Source organism: Alexandromys fortis, unplaced genomic scaffold (genome assembly GCF_014885135.2).
Source record: "Alexandromys fortis isolate MF-2015 unplaced genomic scaffold, M_Fortis_MF-2015_v1.1 scaffold_153, whole genome shotgun sequence".
Classification (NCBI taxonomy): Eukaryota; Metazoa; Chordata; class Mammalia; order Rodentia; family Cricetidae; genus Alexandromys; species Alexandromys fortis.
Genome location: NW_026068032.1, coordinates 2,284,711 through 2,304,781, shown reverse-complemented (window position 1 = coordinate 2,304,781; position 20,071 = coordinate 2,284,711). Strand labels below are relative to the sequence as shown.

General features: G+C 45.4%; 1 protein-coding gene across 1 annotated transcript in view; it reads left to right on the top strand.

The window, feature by feature from the left end:
• Positions 1-20,071, top strand: part of Itpr2 (inositol 1,4,5-trisphosphate receptor type 2) — a 391,521-nt gene that overhangs the window by 253,235 nt on the left and 118,215 nt on the right. The window contains exons 38-41 of the mRNA XM_050164739.1: positions 6,751-6,859; positions 7,884-8,071; positions 16,880-17,063; positions 18,493-18,749. Of these exons, the coding sequence (XP_050020696.1) occupies positions 6,751-6,859; positions 7,884-8,071; positions 16,880-17,063; positions 18,493-18,749 (738 nt within the window). The remainder of the gene's footprint in view (positions 1-6,750; positions 6,860-7,883; positions 8,072-16,879; positions 17,064-18,492; positions 18,750-20,071) is intronic.

The window sequence follows — 20,071 nt, the reverse complement described above, 5'->3', positions numbered from 1 at the left end:
CTATTGGCCAGTCAGCTTGTTTATTAAACCAATCACAGTGTAAGGGAATATTCCACAGTATCTGGGAGTCCCTTCCCTAGTCCTTGTCACATGGTAGGTATGAGATAAATGTCCTTATAATTGATAAAAAAAAAAAAAACAAGGATAGAGTGAGGCGGGGAGGAAACGAGTTCAGAGGTGGATTGCCTTGTGTGAGAATGAATGTTCTGTTCTAGTCCTCGCTTATGATTTATTTGTTTTCTTGATTATTTTATTTTCAGACAGAGTCTTACCATGTGCCCCAGGCTGTCCTGGAACTGTCCATGGAGCTGAGGCTGGCCCCTAATGTGCATTGGTTTCCCTTCCTGTACCTCTTGAGCATTTTCAGCAGGATCGCTGTGGCACCATTGCCCTTAGGACAGCCACTAGTGTGTATTTGTGTGTCATGGGGTTGCTGTGCTGTGAACACAGACTGACTGTTGATGGCATTTGAGTGTCTCGTCTTTCTAAAGCTGAGAAAGGCAGCAAAGGAGAAAGTGACTCAGAGAACAGGATATCTAGCAAGCCTGTAGGTGTGTTGTGGTCTGACCTTGCCATTTACAAAGTTTATGGCTGAGAACTCTACTTACATCACTATGGAAAATATATTCCATCATCTCAAATAAAGTGAAAATTTTTCTATCTTAGTTTGAAGGCCAGTTTTCAGCTATAACAACCATCCCCACTTAAGAGTTACCAAAAAGGAAAAAAAGAAAAATGTTGCCACATGTCTAAATACGTGTAAGATTTTGTGTTGAATGGCGTTCGTGGCTCTCCTAGACTGCACGTTGGATGGGCCTGACTGGGACTGGCAAATGCTGTGAGCTGGTCCACAATTCCTCCAAGGAACACCCCACAGGCAGTAGCTGGTTGTGAGGATGGGCTCAGTATAATCCCACTAGGATAGAGTTGATACAGAACCATGGCATTCCAAAGAGGACATTCTTAATCAGATAAACTGTCAAAAGTCAAAGGCTTCAGAAACACCCAGTATCTGCATCCAAGGTTAGCATTAAATGAGGTGGTAGCCCCTGGAGGCCCAACAGCTACTGCTTCAGATCTGTCTGAGCATCGTTAAGGGGAACCCCGAGTTAAGCATCTTTGAAGGATCCGCGTCCGAGGATGCTGTGTTGTGTTGTTTATTTCATAAGCCTCGATTAGATTCCTCCTAATGGGAAAACGCATTAGTCGACTTTTTAGGGACTTGGGAACACCCTAGAGCCCTCACCTCCCACCGTTCATGTCTAAAACGGCAAGCAGTGTACTGCTTCCCAGGGAAAAGCCTTCAGACTTTCCTAGGGTAAATGCTTATTTTTCTCCATTCTGTCCACCAAAGCCAACCGTTTCTGGGTTGCTTGGTTTCTGATACCTTGGACTCAGCCTAACGTAGCAGGGAGTGACCAGGAAATCAAAGCAACTGGGCAGTGTCCGTGTGTCTCCACAGGCTGTCAGCACGCCTCCTCTGGCTACAGACAGGGCTTTTTATGGAGATTTTTGTTGTAATTTCAGAAGGTGGCCGCAGTTTTCTTGGCTCTGTAACAGTTTGCACATCTGGAATGTGTTCCTGAGAAGATGTTGGTTGGGAGCTGTGCCTTGTGGCCTGGAATTGCCTCTGACAGAGAGGCGGCCACAGAGGACAGTCCTCACTAGTGGGCCTCCCCCAGCACTTTCTGTGGGAGGCCACTGAGGGTGCTTGCTGTGGTTCCAGAGACTCAGCAAAGAAGTCATACAGCTCAGCCTGGAATTATTTTTCAAATGGCATTTGGTGCGTTCAGTTCCATCCTCAGTTTCTGCCGGGGCAGCCACAAATCAGAAATATTTAACAAGCCTGGCGCTAGACTATCTAACAGATTCTACAATTGTTTTATTTGACTTAAAATGGTTTAGGGACGAGTCTCACACTGAAGCTTCTGACTCCATGCCCCATCACTGAGAGGACAGACCATGGATGACCCATGGCACACTGTGACGTAGCACTTGTAGCTGAGGGACCAGAGTTTGGTAGATGACACCAGCAGCCTGCTAGCCCTTGGCATGCCAGTGTTGGAGTATACCATGCTGAAGTAAGGATGACTGTCTTAGCTGGAAACTGACCTTCAAACCAAGATAGAGTTTTCTACTTTATATGAAATTATGGAGTACATTTTCTATAGTGATGTAAGTACATGCTTGTCCCTGACTTTTCCCTCACAATGATTAATAGGCAAAAAGCTAGGATTTTGAGGTAGTTGATAATTTCCCCCCTCTTTTCAGTATCTTAGATAAAATTTCCACTTTTGTGAGAAAGTGTGGTATAAACTCAGGAAATGCACAGCCGTGCAAAGCTGTGCTCTTCTGTGCACTTCCGTGTGCTCGGCTGTGTTGGCCTCGCGGGGGCATCCTTGAATCTGCTCACTCTGTATGGCCCGGAGACCACGCTGGGAAGTGCCTCTCCCCAAAGCCCCAGGAAGGAGTTCAACCACTGCCCTCCCCATTCTGTGGGTTCTGACATTTGTTGGGCGATGCAGCATGGACCCACAAAGGTGGCTTTGCTTGGTGACTGTGTTTTATCTGCCTAAGAGGGTTTTACCGTCTTGGCAAATATGATGATTATTTGTGTAATGCCGCAGGTTTGACTCTGGTTTTTATCCTCCTAACCCTATAATGAATTTTTTTAAAAAAAATATAGTGCTAAAATAATAACATAGTGTTTTATTTTTGACGAGGTCTCTCACTCTGTCGCTCGGTACCTGGAACTCACTATGTAGTGCTGGCTGGCCTCTCATCCATGGCAACCTTCCTGCTTCAGCGTCCTATGAGCTAAGATTACAAGTGGGGTCACTATGCACAGATCTTCCATTTTTCTTCCTCCTCATCCGGTCTACTTTTGAAGGGTGATATTTCTTTCTTGTTTAAAGTTTGGGGAGAATTATATTAAAGGTGTGAATAAGAGCTTCTTACAGACACTGGTTCACGGGAGCCAGACCTTGCCTCAACAGGTTCTTCACAGACCCTGATTGCACAAGAAGAGGACTTAGTTTCTACTTCTGTCTTCCTTGGTCCCCATAGAACCCAGCTTGTCTTGCAGGGCTATATCCATCAGTCTGTGGAGGAGACAGACATGATTAGTGTGCATAACAGGCAAACTCTCAAACCTGTGTTGGCTGGGCACGGTGGTACGTGCCTGCAACCCGAGCACTCTGCAGGCAGAGGCAGGAGGATCGCAATGAGTTGATGGCCATGTTGGGCTCTAGAGTGAGACTGTTTCAGAATAGTACTGGCGGCGGCAGCAACACCTCCTGACATTTGGAGAGGCAGAGAAAAAGTTCACTGGATACCAGAGAAATGCTTTGTCTCTGATTTTGGAGAATCATTCCTTAGAAAGACAGAGCTAATTTGACACAAAGTTCCCTTCCATAAAAAAAAAAAGAAAGAAAGAAAAGAGGAAGTAATACTTATTTATATGGCTCTTTTGTCTAGCTAAGAACATTTTTGGGTTCCTTGGGTGGTTTTTGAAAAGATCTATTTTTAATTGTGTGTGTGTGTGTGTGTGTGTGTGTGTGTGTGTGTGTGTGTGTGTACATGAGTGTAGGTTCCCTCTGAAGCCCTGGAGCCATGAGTCACCTGACATGTATGGGTGCTGGGAACTGAACCCAGGTCTTTTGTGATAGTGCCTATGCTGTCTCCTGCTGAACCAGTGAGGGAATTCCTTAGGCTTAATGAAGGCCCTCAGAGGGGCATCCAGTGGGGAAGTCAGCTTTTCCTCCTCCAGTTTCTTCTCAGCCCCATCATCAACTCTGTGTCCTGCAGCCTTACATGAAAAGGTGCTAGAGGGAGAAAATCCAAGGCAAAAGTCAGTGGCTGTCTGTGCTCCAAGAATAAAAACATCAATAAATGAAAGCCACTGTTAAGAAAATCAGGCACAGAATGCCCATTAAATTCTTGGGGCCTTAACACCAGGTGTAATGGTCTATCATGTCCCTTTAAGAGAAAAGACCTGCCTACTCACCCCCACCCCCCAGACCCTGGGGCAAGCAGATCTTCCTTTGGCTTTCCCCTTCTGGCCTGAGCTCTCTTTCCCTTTCTGACTCTCTCCCAAAGAGGTAGCTGCTGCTGTGGCTCCTCTCCTCCCCCCTCTGACTCTGTCTCTGTCTCTGTCTCTGTCTCTGTCTCTGTCTCTCTCTCTCTGTCTCTCTCTCTGTCTCTCTGTCTCTCTGTCTCTCTCTGTCTCTCTCTGTCTCTCTCTCTCTCTCTCTCTCTCTCTCTCTCTCTCTGTCTCTCTGTCTCTCTGTCTCTCTCTGTCTCTCTCTGTCTCTCTCTCTCTCTCTCTCTCACACACACANTGTGTGTGTGTGTGTGTCTTTTTCTGCTCTTCCCCCTTCTCCCCTTACCCTCTCTCCTTTTCCCTTCCACAATCCACTAAATAAATATCCAACCTCACTCTGCATGGAGTGCCTGTCCATGTCTCTGTTTCTTACCCACTGCATGGCTCCCTTCCCTGAACTTCAAAGACCTGCGACACGGTCTTGTGACATGCCCATCCATCTCAGTCTTTCACCCACGATATGGCTCCCTGCCTGGGACCCAGCTGCCTCAGTGAGCTGCTGTGGTCTTGGGACCTGCTGCCTGCTGCCTGTGGCCCCTCTTTGCTCTTCTCTCTTCACCCCTTTCCTTTTCCCCTCCATAACCCACTAAATAAATATCCAACCTCACTCTTCATGGCATGCCTATCCATCTGTCTCTTACTTGCAGTGGCTGTGGCTCCTCCTGGGACCTGGCTGCCTTCGTGGCCCACCGTGGTCTCGTGGCCTGTTGCCACCACTTAGGGACCTGCAGCATTGTATTTTTACCATTACACTGGGGACATCCTGTTGCTCACTGCATGTGAGACAGATCTGCTGTGATGTCCATGGGTGTGTGTGGCTCGCACAGCCTGCTGGGGTCAGCTGCCCTCCTTTAAAGGCTTCTGGAGTCCCAGAGCACAGGACAGTGAAGGAACACACCTCGCTGTTGGCTCTGGAGGCTGTGTTGGTTCTTTCCTCTTTGACGTGTGATGAAATACTGGATGAACGCTCCTTCAGGTTGGGGAGATCTATTCTGGCTCCCTCTGGGGGTGCAGGCCTGATGGCAGGGGTGGCCAGGTGCACAAGGATGCTGAAGCATCTGGCCACATCACACCTGAAGGCAGGAAGCAAAGAGGGATTAACACCTGTTCCTTTTGTTAAATTCTGAGACCCCAATCCGTGAGGTGGTTTTGTTCCTATTTGGTTAGGTCTTCCTTCTCCAGTTAAACTTCCTGGAAACACTCTCAAGGGCACACCTAGAGGTGTGTTGCCATGGTGACTCTAAATCTAATCAAGTTAGCAGTCAGGAAACTTCTTCCTTCTTCACTTAGAATGGTGCCTGAAGGAGTGGCTTCCTGGGGGTGTGTAGACTGCAGAGGGAAGACTAGCCTTGCCCTCCAGCAAACAGGAAGATGTAGGAAACAGATCCTAGTTTGGTTTATATAGAGCATCAAAGGCACCCAGAAGCTCCCACGGAAAGCTAGGATTCAGAAGCCGCTGGTAGCCAGCAGCCAGGGGGATGACAATGCTCTTACAATGAGCTGATAAGGAGAGGAAAGCAGGTTGAAGGGAGAAGGGATGTTCCTTCCTAGTTTCCTGTGCCAGTGCCACACAGGGAGCAGGAATCCAAGGGAAGCACTGAGAGGCTTAGTCAGTTGAGGTCAGGCTGGAGGAGACATAGTGACTGCCAGGCCTGAGTGTGCAACAGAGCAAGAGAAGCCACTAATGGGGAGAGGGGTTGTGGGAGGGGGAAGCCCAACATAGGGAGTCAGGGCAAGCCCCTAGCTACTGGGAACAGAATAACCAGAGTACTCAGAGAGAGGCAGGAAAGGCAGGAACCCAATGTCACAGTATTGGGGAGGAACACGTGGGATTCTGAGTAGCAAAACTCATGATAAGCATTGGGGAAGGATCGGGGACCAGTGGAGCAGGCACTTGGACATGGCTGGGGTTAATAGACAGAAAAGTGAAGCCCTTGCTCATGGCCTGTGAGCTGTGTATCTGCAGCCAGTAATGAACTTTTCCCATTGAGTAAACTTCCATTTATTATATTGATTTAATGTGTGTGTGTGTGTGTAGGGGTCATGTGCATGACACAGCACACGTGTGTAAGAGCTCGGTTTTCTCTCTCCCGTCTACATCCCAGGGATTAAGCTCGGATTCTCAGGCTTGTCTTCAAGGGTTTTCACCACTAAGCCATCTCCTTGGCCTGTAAATATAAATGTGTATGTACATTTATGCATACACATATGCATACATGCATATATATGCAACTGGTTTGCTTTAGTGTTTTATTCATTTATTGTGTGTGCACGTGCATGCCACAGCATGTATGTGGAAGTCAGAAGGTTTCTCCATCTACCAAGTCCACACTGGCCTTGAACTCAGGACCCCAGGCTGGATGACAAGATCCTTTACCCGCTGAGCTAGCTCCACAGCTGCCCAGTTGGTGTGTGTCTAATGTATACAGCTTGGTGGGTTCTGGGATGAGGTGGGAGCCCTGTGATCACCTCACTGATGGTAAAAAGCAAATTTATTGCTGTTCCTGGGACCTTTGCGACTTTCCCTCAGAAAACACTGATTTGGTGTAAAACTTTTTCTCACGTTTTTACTTCAGACATACATGCATTTAGCTTGTCAACATTCTTTAGTTTTGTTTTAAAAAATGACAACAGCTCTCCTCTTCCAGGGTAGCATACTCCGGAAAATCCTTCTGAATCGGTACTTCAAAGGTGACCATGGCGTCGGCGCCAACGGACCTCTGTCAGGGGCCTATGCCAAGACTGCACAAGTGGGAGGTACGTTCTCGTTCCCCATTTAGGGTTTAACGGCAGTGCTACTCTCCTGTCTGACTTAGGTGACGCAAATGTGAAATATTCACTTAAAACACCAGGAAAACTTCTGTGTATTTGGGGGTTCCTGAACCCACAGGGTGAGCGCCATGGTGAATTTTTGCCTCTTAACTCTGCATAGTTTGTTTCGGTTTTGTCACACACACATTAGGGTAAAATTTGTAGAGTAGTTTTATAAAGGTTTATTTATTTTTATCTTATACATATATGTGAGTACCTGCATGTGTGTCTGCATACCATGTAGTGAAGAGGCGAGCAGGTCTGCTTTTCATCCCACCCGGGCTCCTGCACGGCTAGCTTAGCCCCGGAAATAATAACACGAAAACTCTATTCATTTAAACACTATCTGGCCCATTAGTTCCAGCCTCTTATTGGCTGATTCTCACATATTGATTAACCCATTTCTAATAATCTGTGTAGGACCACGAAGTGGTGGCTTACTGGGAAGATTCTAACCTATGTCCATCTCGGACTGGAGCTTCATGGCGTCTGACTGTCTCTGCTTTCTTCCTCCCTCCTACCTATATTCTGACCTATCAGGCCAAGCAGTTTCTTTATTAATTAACCAATGAAAGCAATAGATAGATAGAAAACCCTCCTACATCAACACCACATGTATGCTGTTGACTGTTGGATTCCTTGGAACTGGGGTTACAGATGGTTATGAACCACCATGTGGGTGCTGGAATCAAACCCAGGTCCTGGGCAAGAGCAGCCAGTGCTTGCAACTGCTGAGCCCCCTCTGTAGCTCTTTCTAGAGTATTTTAAGAAAAAGCATTTAGTAACACCGAGTTACACACTGGACATCTTTTTACAATTTCCGTCTTTATGGACTTTTTGTATTTGAGCTAAACTTTCCCGTGGCCCATGTTATGGCTTGAGAACTTGGAAATGCTGTCCACTGCTGACGATGTCTGTGATGAGAGTCGGTTTGCTAGTTTTACTTTCTTGTTGTTTCTCCCCATCACAGGAGGCTTCTCTGGACAGGACGCGGATAAGATGGGGATTTCCTTGTCGGATATCCAGTGTCTGCTGGACAAGGAAGGGGCATCCGAGCTTGTCATTGATGTCATTGTGAACACCAAGAACGACAGGATCTTTTCCGAAGGCATTTTGCTGGGCATCGCCTTGCTGGAGGGAGGAAACACGCAAAACCAGGTGCCACCTGTCGTTTCTAGTTTTTAAAAGAAGGATTTTGGTTTTGAGAACTTGATAGAGTGGATTTTGTTCACATCTCCCCTCTCTACTCCTCTAATCTTCCCTTATCTGCCCCATCTCCCTACTCTCCCCAGCTTTGTGTCTTCTCTGCTGCCATCCCAATAAACTTTGGGTGCCAGTTTGTGCTGCCCAGGTACTGCTGTGTACAGACCCATCTTCTAGAGCATGGTTACCCTTCCGGGAGCCACCCCCTTGTAGAAGACTGACTCTCCCTGCCCAGAAGCCAGGGCTGAGAGCTCCCAAGCTCCTTCTCTCTCTATGCTGGAATATTCACTGGCTTGATCGTGTGCAGGCGGCCACAGCTGCTGTGAGTTTGTGCATGCTGCCGTCCTTGTTTTGCTCTGGTCTTCCCTGATCTCTGGCTCTTCCAGTCTTTCCTGTTTCTTACTCACTTGTTAAAGAAACCAAGGCAAAAGCATTCTTTTAGCTTCTCCTTGCTGGCACAAACAAAACACCTCACAAATCACATTTCCCTCATAAACCTATTTGGTTTCCTATCAAAATGATAGGGCTTTCCTCTTTCTCTAAACAGAACATCCCTTGAAGGTCACTCTGCAGCAGGAGCCACAGTGGCGGTGGGCACTGTGCTCACGTGCTCCACGGTGACAGTGGTGGGCACTGCGCTCACGTGCTCCACGGTGGCGCTGGGCCCTGTGCTCACATGTACACCAAGGATCTGACCCTGTCTAGTCAGCACTCCTGTCCCTTGGAGACCCCTGCCAGGTTTCCCTTGCATCCTCTGCGCCCAATAGTGTGCTCCATAAGCCTGAGCTCTGGAAACTTCCCAGAGATCACTTGTGAGTTTCCTGGCGCGTTGCTCAGTAACCCAATCTCCTATATTTTCTGAAGCCATGGAGGCAATCATAGCTCCAGCTAGCTAGAAATTCCCAAACCTATTTTCCCCATGAAGGGCGGGCAGAAGCCCTGTCAGATTTTGCTTTAATTTGTCACTGGGTGTATCTAGCAGATTTCTCTGGACAGAGAGTCGTCCCAGGGGATCGCCCTTCATCCTCTTGTGGGTGCTGGCCGTACCAGCCAGCTCCAGGAGAACTGCAGGCTCTGCTTTTAAATGCTAGCTCATTGCTTCCTAGACCCAACCTTTGGTCTTTATTCGCCTCATGTTTCTGTGGCATTGATCACTGGGAACGTCTTCGTTCTTCTGGAACCTTTACTACCTGGGTTTTGGACCCCGCTCCCTTACCCCTTCACCACTGCCTCCAGGTTCTCTTCCAGCCTCATGTGAGGGATCCTCTTCTCCCCGAGACTAGTACCATGGCTTCTGGCTGTCTGACTGAAAACTAGAAGTCACTTTTGACTGTGACTGGTCATCCCTTGGTGACAAACCTGGGTGATATCTCTTCTCCCTAACACTTCAGTCCCTGCTTCTCAAACCATCGTTGCAATTCCTTGCCTTTGACTCTGCTGTGACCTTGTTTCCCAGCTCCGTTCTGCCTTCTCTCTAACATTCTCTCCATTGCCTCCAGTGACTTTTTATAACCCTGTGTTACACCCTGGTTCAGATCACTCTTCCTAGTAACATAGACTCCCTACTGAGCTCATGAGCTTCTTCCTAGGCTCCGGCTGTCTCTCTCATTCGTCTGTCTGTCTGTCTGTCTGTCTCTCTCTCTCTCTCTCTCTCATTCGGTCTGTCCCTTCCCCTGCTCTTTCTCTTTGTGGCCCCCCAGGCACACCCTGTCACTTTTCACGCTGCTCCCTTCTCTTGGAGGACTCAGCTCTATGGCTTCTCTTAGAACTGATTTCAGCCCCTTGTCCCGTTGGGCAGAACTGACTGCTGGTTGCTGTGTGACCTCGCTGTAACATCCAGGTGCTCTGTGTAGTGTTTCTATCACTTCACAGTGACTTTCCAGGTGTGCCCCAGATTCCTCCTAGTAAATTAAACATCCCTGGAGGTTTGGAACAGATCTTCATTGCTGTGTGTTTGTGTTTGGAACTCTAGTGCCCAGTAACTATTCAGTGGTGGGTGTGTTTATGAGAGACTGGTCATGATGAAGCCTCCTCTTCCAACTGGGCATGTGACACCTGCTTCCTGGAGCCCGACTCCAATTGTTTCTCACTGGGTGCCTTCTCTGTGACCCTTTGTTTTATTGTGTGTCTTTCATTATGTCTCTCCAGTAATTTTTGCCATTTTCTAATGTGTGTAGGGGGTGATAGCCTATTTTTTTTTATTTCCATAGTTCTTTATAGTCTTTTAATACATACCCCCCCACACATACACAACACCATACACTTCACACATACACATCACATATCACACACACATATCACATACACACACCACAAACACACACCACACATACATATCACACACCACACACATACCACATACATACCACACACACCATACACACATCACACAACACACATACACACACAACACACACACACATACACATCACACACACATCATCACACACATCACACACACACCACACACACACCACACACACATACACCATACACACATACACATCACACACAATCACTACACACACATCACACAACATACACACACACACACACCACACATACTCTGACTAGTGATACAGATCTGTCATCCCAACTACCCAGGAGGCTGTGGCTGGAGGACCAAGTTCAAGGGAAACCTGAGCTATGGAGCAGGCTCAAGGCCGGTCTGGGAAACGTAACGAAATCAGGTCCCAAATTTAAAAAGAAAGGAGAACTGGGAATGTAGTGTGCATAGCAGTTCTGAAGCCACCAGTTCAGTCTCTCGTGCAGAAAAGAGAAGAAGACGAAAGTCACACACACATCTGTTGAGGAAACAGCATTACTACAAATCTGTGCACAGAAAACCTCTTGTGGGCTAAGAAAACCTCACTCTCTAGGTTCTGCTGCTTAGGTGTCTGATTTAGGGACATGGTGGTGCCGAGATGTCAGCTGTGTGCTGTGGCTTGAAGAGGGCTAGATCAGACCAGCTGAATCTGACCCCTCTTTAGTGACGCGTCCAGCTGAATCTGACCCCCCTTTAGTGACGCGTCCAGCTGAGTCTGACCTGCTTTAGTGATGTGTCTCTGCTGTGTTAGAACTGTTTGTTGCAATGATGAGACACGAGGACCAAGCAGCTTATAGTAGCAAGAGCTTGTTTTGTTTATGGCTCCTGAGGAAGAGTTCTTACTAGCTGGGGAGGCAGGGCAGCGGGTAGCTGTAGCAGGAAACTGAGAGACCACATCTCCATCCTCAAAAAGGAAACAGAGAGTAAACGGGAAGTGTACCACATACATGTAGGGAAGCCAGAGGAGGAACTTGGATCCCCTGAAGTTAAAGTTGTTGTAAGAAAGAGTGGCCCGGCTACGTTCCTGGCACCCAGCCGCCCACACGGCTAGCTTTACCCGAAATGATTACATGGAAACTGTATTCTTTTAAACACTGCCTGGTCCGTTATCTGTAGTCTCTTATTGGCTAGCTCTTACATATTAATCTAACCCATTTCTAATAATCTGTGTAGCCCATGAGCTGGCTTACCAGGGAAGATCTTAACATGCGTCTGCCTGGCGTGGGAGAATCATGGCGACTCCTGACTCAGCTTCTTTTTCCCCCCGCATCCTGTTCTGTTTTCTCTGCCTACCTAAGGGTTGGCCTATCAAATGGGCCTAGGCAGTTTCTTTATTAGTAAGAAATCACTCCCACATCATTTCCCCTTTTTCTTTTTAAACAAAAAAGAAGGCTTTCATTTTAACATAGTAAAATTACATATAGCAAAACAGTTATCAAGCAAGAATTACAGTTACAATATTTCTATCTATTTTATCTTTTATCATAACTAAGGAAAACTATAACTATCTATTCATTCTTCAACTCCATCAAAGACTCCAGAAGGATATAATAATACCTAAGCAAACAAGAAATCCAAAGCTCTAGAAATGACAGAGACATCTCGCTGCCTGGACAATCACCCAAAGTTTCTCTGTACCGTTGGGGCATCCATCTTTGGCCTTCAGGCCCATAGTATCCAGAGACATTTCCATGAAGCAGGAAAATTCAAAGACTTCAGTCACTTTCTGCTGTGTCCTGCAGAATGTCTCGTGAATTCTTTTATGAAGCAGGAACCCCAAAAGATCATCTCACCTTTAGGCAAGTTCAGCAGTCCTCTCTCTGCGGGTTCTTTGTGTCCAGTTTATGCATCAGTCCAGGCAAGAGCAGTGTCTTGCACAAATGGCTATCAAACTCCATAATGAGCCTCTTCGATGCCCATCTTCCTCTTGAAGTAGATTGGTGCCACCAGGAGCAGACATGTCTCATTGTCATGAAAAGTCCTAAGTTATTAAAATATTTTAAATGCCATATTCTGCAGTCTTTGAGAGATATGAAGAATGTCTATCTAACTGAAATATATCTCTATATATCTAGAAAATCTAACATGACTACAAGCTTGACTATTGTTGATGATTATCCATTAACAACCTATATTTCTAATTATACATTACATTTTAAATGAACTACACAATCACAATACCTTAATCAATATCAGAAATACATATACATATAACAAAATTGACCTTAAAATCCATACCAATGCAAATTATTCATACCTATATCATTTCCCCCTTTAAATGTAAAAGAACATTTATAAACAATATTTGGGAACATGGGCGTAGTTTTTTTCTCTCCAAACTGCTTCCTGCTGAATAGGGGCGTCATTAATTAGGTCGTTCATGATATAACCTTTGTGCTAGTTTCATCTCAGTTGGCAATTGAGCGAAGCAATTTTTTGAGGGTGTTCACAGCAACCTTTCAGGAGGGTGTGGTCTATCATACCATGTTGGGATAAATGTAATCCATAGAGTCTGATCCTCTGTGAAAACAAAGAAGACCCTTTCCAAAGCATCATATCCTTAGACCCAAATTCCGAAGTCAAGATACCTTTAGAACATATGTGCAGGTTCAGCTTAGCAGCCCATATAATGAAATGTCTCTCTGTACTTAGCTCCTTTACAGTCAAAAAATTTAAAGAAAACACAATGTACATAATCCAGACTCTCTGTGAATTTTCCATTTTTTGTGGCTTATTTTTCTTTATTTCTTTTAATCTCTTAACTATCTGTACTCTGTTTCTTTAAAGACTTTACCCTTTCTTTTTAAAGACATTAACTTTATTCTTTATATTCTTTTTCTTCTCTCTCCCAAGCCTACGTACATTCATCCAACAGTGTCTGAATCTGTTTTATTGTGAATCTGTAATTTTTTACTATCCAGGAGCATTTCTTAAAATGTTAAGCAGTTCTTAAAAACTTAAGTTGCACCATGTACAGGGAATACGGTACCATCTGTGTCCTGCCCAGTTGAAACCTTAACTGTGCCGTTATTACAGTAATTACGGTAGTTCCTGCCTGAGGTCAGCACAGTTCAGCATGGAGCAGCTGCTCCTGTCTCAGATCCATTTGGTGCCCCTGAGCTGAGCACAGTTCCAGGCACACAGCAAGTCCGCATTGGCGGTCATCAGTTTAACTCTGAGACTGAGCGTGCAGCACAGAAACTCTTTTCATCCAAGTTATAGCAAAATCTGACACGCAGAGCACTGTGCAGTCTGAAAATGCGTCTCTGTATGGCGGCAGGAATCCGCCATGCTCTTCCACCTGCCTAAGCCTGATTCTGCCATCTGCCCAGGTGCAGGCGGGAGCACTGAGCCATCGGCATGGTCTCAGAGCACTCTCCTCTGATCCCAAGCGGGAACACAAACATCCAGTCCCATAAAAGCCTTGACATGCTTTAAAGCCAGAGTTCATGCTGGCAGCACAGCCCCAGGAAGCCGCACTTTAAAATGACGCAGCTTTTTTTCTGCTGTTGTTGCTGAATCAGGAAATTTCCTTATGGCACGCCACCAACAAAGAGCAAAAATCTGTGTTAAACTCTCTCTCCCTTATTTTTAAGCCTTCTCAGGTTTTTAAGTGGATTTAGCCCATCACGTCTGGGCGCCACTCTGTAGTGATAGGAGCGGTGGCAGGGCTGAGCCCCCGGCACCCGACCACCCGCATGGCTAGCTTATGCCCGAAATAATTACACGGAAACTGTATTCTTTTAAACACTGCCTGGTCCGTTATCTGTAGTCTCTTATTGGCTAGCTCTTACATATTAATCTAACCCATTTCTAATAATCTGTGTAGCCCATGAGCTGGCTTACCAGGGAAGATCTTAACATGCGTCTGCCTGGCGTGGGAGAATCATGGCGACTCCTGACTCAGCTTCTTTCTCCCAGCATCCTGTTCTGTTTTCTCTGCCTACCTAAGGGTTGGCCTATCAAATGGGCCTAGGCAGTTTCTTTATTAGTAAGAAATCACTCCCACATCATAAAGTTACAGAGGATTATGAACTTCTGTGTGGATGCTGAGAACTAAGCATAGATCCTCTATAAGAGCAACAAGTACTCCTAACCACTGACCTATTTCTCCTGCCCTGTGTTAATATTCTTAATTTCCCTTCCCTGTTCGTGGGTTATCTCAACTGCCCTGTTCCAGTTACTCTGGACCAGAGTGAATCCCGTCCTTACTTCATGAGACTTCCTGCACTGGATATGCTTGGTCAGATGTGGATTTGTGGAGGCAGATAGAAGGAATTACAACTTCAAACACTCACAATAAGAGGAACAAAAGCTAGCTATTGTGGGTCACACTTGTTATCCCAGCACTGAAGGTTCATCCAGGAGGATTGCTTGACCCTGTCAAGAGTAAGGCTGTCTCAAAAAGAAAAAAGAAATAAAAATATAACATAAAGGCTATTGAGTTTTAGGAACCATTCTTACATACCTTAATTTAGCTAACCTTATATATTAATTAAAGCCTGTGATTAATATATACTATCCTAGATTACCAAAGAAGAAGCAGGCAGATCTCAGCCCCACGGTTACTTAGAGACAGAGCTGACATTTGTGTTCATGCTGCCTGGCTCCAGATTCTGTACCTCTAGCCACAATGAATACCTCCTTCTCAGAGATAACCTTCTATGTTCTTAGCCCCAGCAAGTGACAGTGGTTGATCACCATATGTGAGCCTTTGTTTTTCCCAGTGGGATAGCTACATAAAATTGTCACCTGAGGAGTCTCCATGAGGACTGACCTGGACGAAGCTGGCCTGTGGATATGTCTGTGGGGACTGTCTTGATTGTGCCAGTTTGGTGGGTGACACCATCCTTAGGCCAGGATCCTGAGCCATGCATGAGGAGAGAAGGCCGGCTGAGCACAAGCGGACTTGCGTTCGTTACTGACTGTGGATGTGCTTGCTCCAGTTGCCTTAAGCTCCTGTTCTGTAGTAAGAGCTGCGGGCCTCTTCCCACAGCCCAGCTCCTGGTTGCCTGGCTAGCTTATACCCTGAAATAACAACACACAAACTGTATTCATTTAAACACTGCCTGGCCCATTTCTATTAATGTGTATAGCACCGAGGTGCACTTACTGGGAAGATTCTAGCCTACGTCCATGCTGGGTCAGAGCTTCATCACGTCTGCCCCAGAGAGGAGAGGAAATGGCGTCTGAGCTTACTTTCTCTTCCTCCCAGCAGTCTGTTCTGTTTACTCCACCCACCTAAAGGCTGGTCTATCAAATGGGCCAAGGCAGTTTCTTTATTAGCTAATGACCTTCCTCCATCACTCCTGCATCTGTGATGTCCTCGCCATGGTCCACTTTCACCTAGAACTGTGTGCGAATGAGCCCTGTCTCCCCAAGTTGCCTTTGACAGAGTGATCTATCACGGCAACTGGAAAGGAAGCTGATACACTAGTCTCCACTCCATCGCTTCGCCTCCTTCCTCCATTCCTCCCATTTTCTTCTCCTCCATGAGGCAGATTATTCACCTCTAACACTGTTTACCCTTTGCTTTTGGCTCCTGCAAAGAGCCTTGAGAGTTCCTGCTGACACTGCTTGTTGTCCATAATGCGGTGTCTGGGTAGATGCTGTGCTGTCTGATGAACCCATGGAACATACTTTGCTCATCATCTAAGTACTTCCCTGTCTCCTAAGAACATCTTACCACACTTTTGATCTTGAATCCTTCCTGCATCATTACTGATGATAAATTAGAGTTTATTTCCAGTCAATTTCCCCCTAAACTACATGTAAAGCATCATTACTTATAAAGTAACGGAACAACTTAATACCTATTTACCAGTGGGTTCCCATAAGTCAGGTTGTCATGGTAACTCATCCTAAGTTTAATGTACTATCAGTTAGCTATAAAACATAAAATAAAAACATTGCCACCTGACAGGGAGCCCTTGTTTATACAGGGTAGTCATAAGTCATAAGTGCCCATGCTTCACATTAGATTACCAACTCACGTGGGCACCCAGACTCTTTCTGTCCTGTCTGTAACAACAATATAGAACCCCACACATGGTAGGCGTTCAGTAAACGTGTGTCGTGTCGACGCACAGCTTTGTGACACTATCAGACTGAAAGAATTGGTTACTTATGAAAACTCACTATACCCATAATGAAAAATGAGTGCAGGAAGATGCATCAGGTAGAATATAAACTATGTTAGAATTTAGTGGAAGGTCTGAGTTATTATTAATGTAATAACATGTTATTATTAATGTAATGACATGTGCTATTAGTATGTATTAATTGGAATGAGACACTGGAAGCCTGTCTATTTGCCGAATCAGTAAAAGGCAGCACACTGTGCTTTTATCCATAAGACCTGTGTTTATTTCAGAATAAACCACTCTTTTTTTTTTTTGCCTGTGGAACTGATATTTTAAACGATGCTTTCTCCACAGAATTCTTTCTACAAGCAGTTGCATGAGCAGAAAAAGTCGGAAAAATTCTTCAAAGTCCTTTATGATCGGATGAAGGCTGCTCAGAAAGAGATCAGATCCACGGTGACCGTCAACACCATAGACTTAGGGAGCAAGAAGAGAGACGATGACAACGACCTCATGGCCTCGGGCCCGCGGATGAGAGGTGAGGAGATTCCCGAGTACCTGGGAGGATGGCATGAGAGAAGAAAGGAAAGAAGATTTAAATCTCAGGGAGCTTTGCCATCTTGCTTCTGGGGTTTATTATTTCCGGCGTTTCCAGTTTGGATGTCCGTCTATAGAGGATGGAAGGGGCTTGATCATAGAATAGCCCTGCGGGACCAAACTAAGATGAGGTTTAATTGGTGTGGGAACAGTGGACAACATCAAAGTCATTGGATTTCCTTGTTCTGTGCAGTAAAGAAAACAATCCCAGACTTTCTGATCATGGAAATTAAACTCTGAGGACAGAATTTGTTAAAGTGTTTGCATTTGAAATAACCCAATTATTGTCAATTAAATACAAACTGTGGAGATAGTATCATTTTGCAATTTATCATTTTTAATGAGATCTTTAGGAATTTTTAAGTGTGTGCACACATATATGTTTCTTGATATATTCTTGTTCTTTCTGTGTGTGCCACACGTGTGTGTGAGTGTCCACAGAGACCAGAAGAGAATGTTGGATCCCTGAAGCTGGAGCTACAGGATGCTATGAGCACCCTGACGTGGGTGCTGAGAGCTGAGCTTAGTCCTCTGGTCAAGCAGCAAGGGCTCTTAACTGCCAAGCTATTTGTCCTGGTTGGATTCTGCCAACTGACACAACTGGAAAGAGGGAATCTTGATTGAGAAAATGCCTTCATAAGAATGGCCTGTAGTCATGCTGTGGGCATTTTCTTGATTAGTGATTGATGTGGGAGGTCTCAGCCCACTGTGGTTAGTGCCTCCCTGGGCACGTGGTTCTGGGTTCTGTAAGAAAGCAGGCTGATTAAGCCAGGAGGAGAAAGCCAGTAAGCAACATTCCTCCATGACCTCTGCTCAATTCCTGCCTTGAGTTTCTGCTCTAATTTCCCTTAGAGATAGACTGATCTATCGCTACATATATGCTCTCTCTACATGTAATCCTATTAATAATATATACATATGTGTGTAATATATATGCATATGTGTATATATGTAATCTTATTAATACAACACATGCACACATATAAATAATCTTGTGATATATATATCACAATATGAAATAAACCCTTTTAGTCATGGTGTTTTATCAGAGCAATAGAAAAGCAACTAAGACACCACCTCTCCCGCCCTTTGCGATATACTCGTAAAGTCATTCATACATGTTTGTACATGTTCTTATGTGTCATTGTAATATACATTTGTATACCAGAAAATTCTGAAACCAGTTAAGTATGAAGGCCTTTTCTTCTGATTGCTGTGTCAAGTTTTCAGTTGTCCCTTCCAGAAAATTATTGGACTCCTTGTTAGGTAATTTTAAAATTAAGCTGTGGGGAAATTTGAATTCAATATTGCAGGGTTTTTTTATTTTTTTAATTAAAAAAATCAGAAATCCACTATTGCTTGCTTTTCAGTGAGAGATCCTTCACTTCACTTGAAAGAGGGAATGAAAGGGCAGTTGACAGAGGCATCTTCAGCCACATCCAAAGCCTACTGTGTGTACAGAAGAGAGATGGACCCAGAGATAGACATGGTGTGCCCAGGACCGGAAGCGGGAAGTGCAGAGGAAAAGTCTGCCGAGGAAGTTACCATGAGCCCCGCCATCACCATTATGCGGCCCATTCTCAGGTTCCTGCAGCTACTGTGTGAGAATCACAACCGAGAGCTACAGGTGCGTCTCTGCTCCCTGTGGGTGAGCTCTGTAGCCTGCGGGAGAGCGATCCAGGGGAAACTAATAGGGGATTTAGGAGGGAATTTTGGAGAAATAATCAACAAAGACTATTGAAATGGGAAGGAAGAAAAACAAGAGGAAAAATGTCCATGCAGTAACAAACAAACAGACAAATCCACACACTGTTACCCTATGGTCCAGAACTCACATCTTAGCACCGCTGAACCCCAGAACAACCAAATCCACACACTGTTACCCTGTGGTCCAGAACTCACATCTTAGCACCACTGAACCCCATCTGCTATCCCTCTGTGGTGTTCGTTCAGGAAGATCATCTTCATCTTGTCTCCCTCTCATGGTTTTAGAGTCCATAGTTGTTGAGCACAATATATATTTTTATGTTTCATTAGAAACAAAGTAATATAGAGCATTCTTATAATAGTTAAAATTGCTTTGCAAATTAATGTAGCCCATGTCATAGTATCTCACCACTACCATTTCCTCTGTCAGATGGGTGGACCAGGGATGCCTCAGCTTTGCCTGTCACTGTGTTTGTCTACATATGTTGCCCATGATGGCATAGCAAAGGCCTACAAATGGAGCTGTTTGGCTAGACTGAAGGAGAGTGAGAATGCTCACCTGAAGAGTTTCCACTGGGCAGATTGCTGCCAAGAAAGACACATGCCCACCATGCCAACCAGCTTAGCCATGCTACTAGCTAGCAGAGCTGGGAAGTAGTTTTATTAATGAATTATAGTGAGCTGGCTGGGGTTCCTGCAGTGGGCCCTACCCAGGATCTCTACCTTGAATTTCCACCAGACCATCTGGTTCTAGCAGCGTTTGTCCACACGGAAAGTGGCAGAGTGAGACGCCACGTGCACTATTGTCTGGAACACGGGATTCGAAGGCAGGAAATGGCAGTTCAGACAAAGCATTGCCCATGGCGATTGGGTGCTCTGGAAGGAATGATGGGAGAGCATGGCTCATGTAGACCAGCCTGCCACAGCTTAGATCAAGCTTCTGCAGGGTGTGCCACCTGCTCGCTCTACCCCCACATGCCCTGACAGTGTAGGCATAGACTGCAGAGCAGATGATGTAATATCTGACGATATGTCATTCACGGGAGTGTGGCGCAGGTACTGCAAAAGACTACTTTGGCACTAAGCACAAATAGTTAAGAACAAATTCAAATAACGTTAAGATAGAAAATGCCCTCTCTTTCCCGCTCTTTCTCTTCTTGGTTGTTTCCTTAGTTTATTCCCCAAAGGAAGTGCACCAAATAACAGTTTGTTTTCTTCTAGAAAATTCGATGTACGAACATT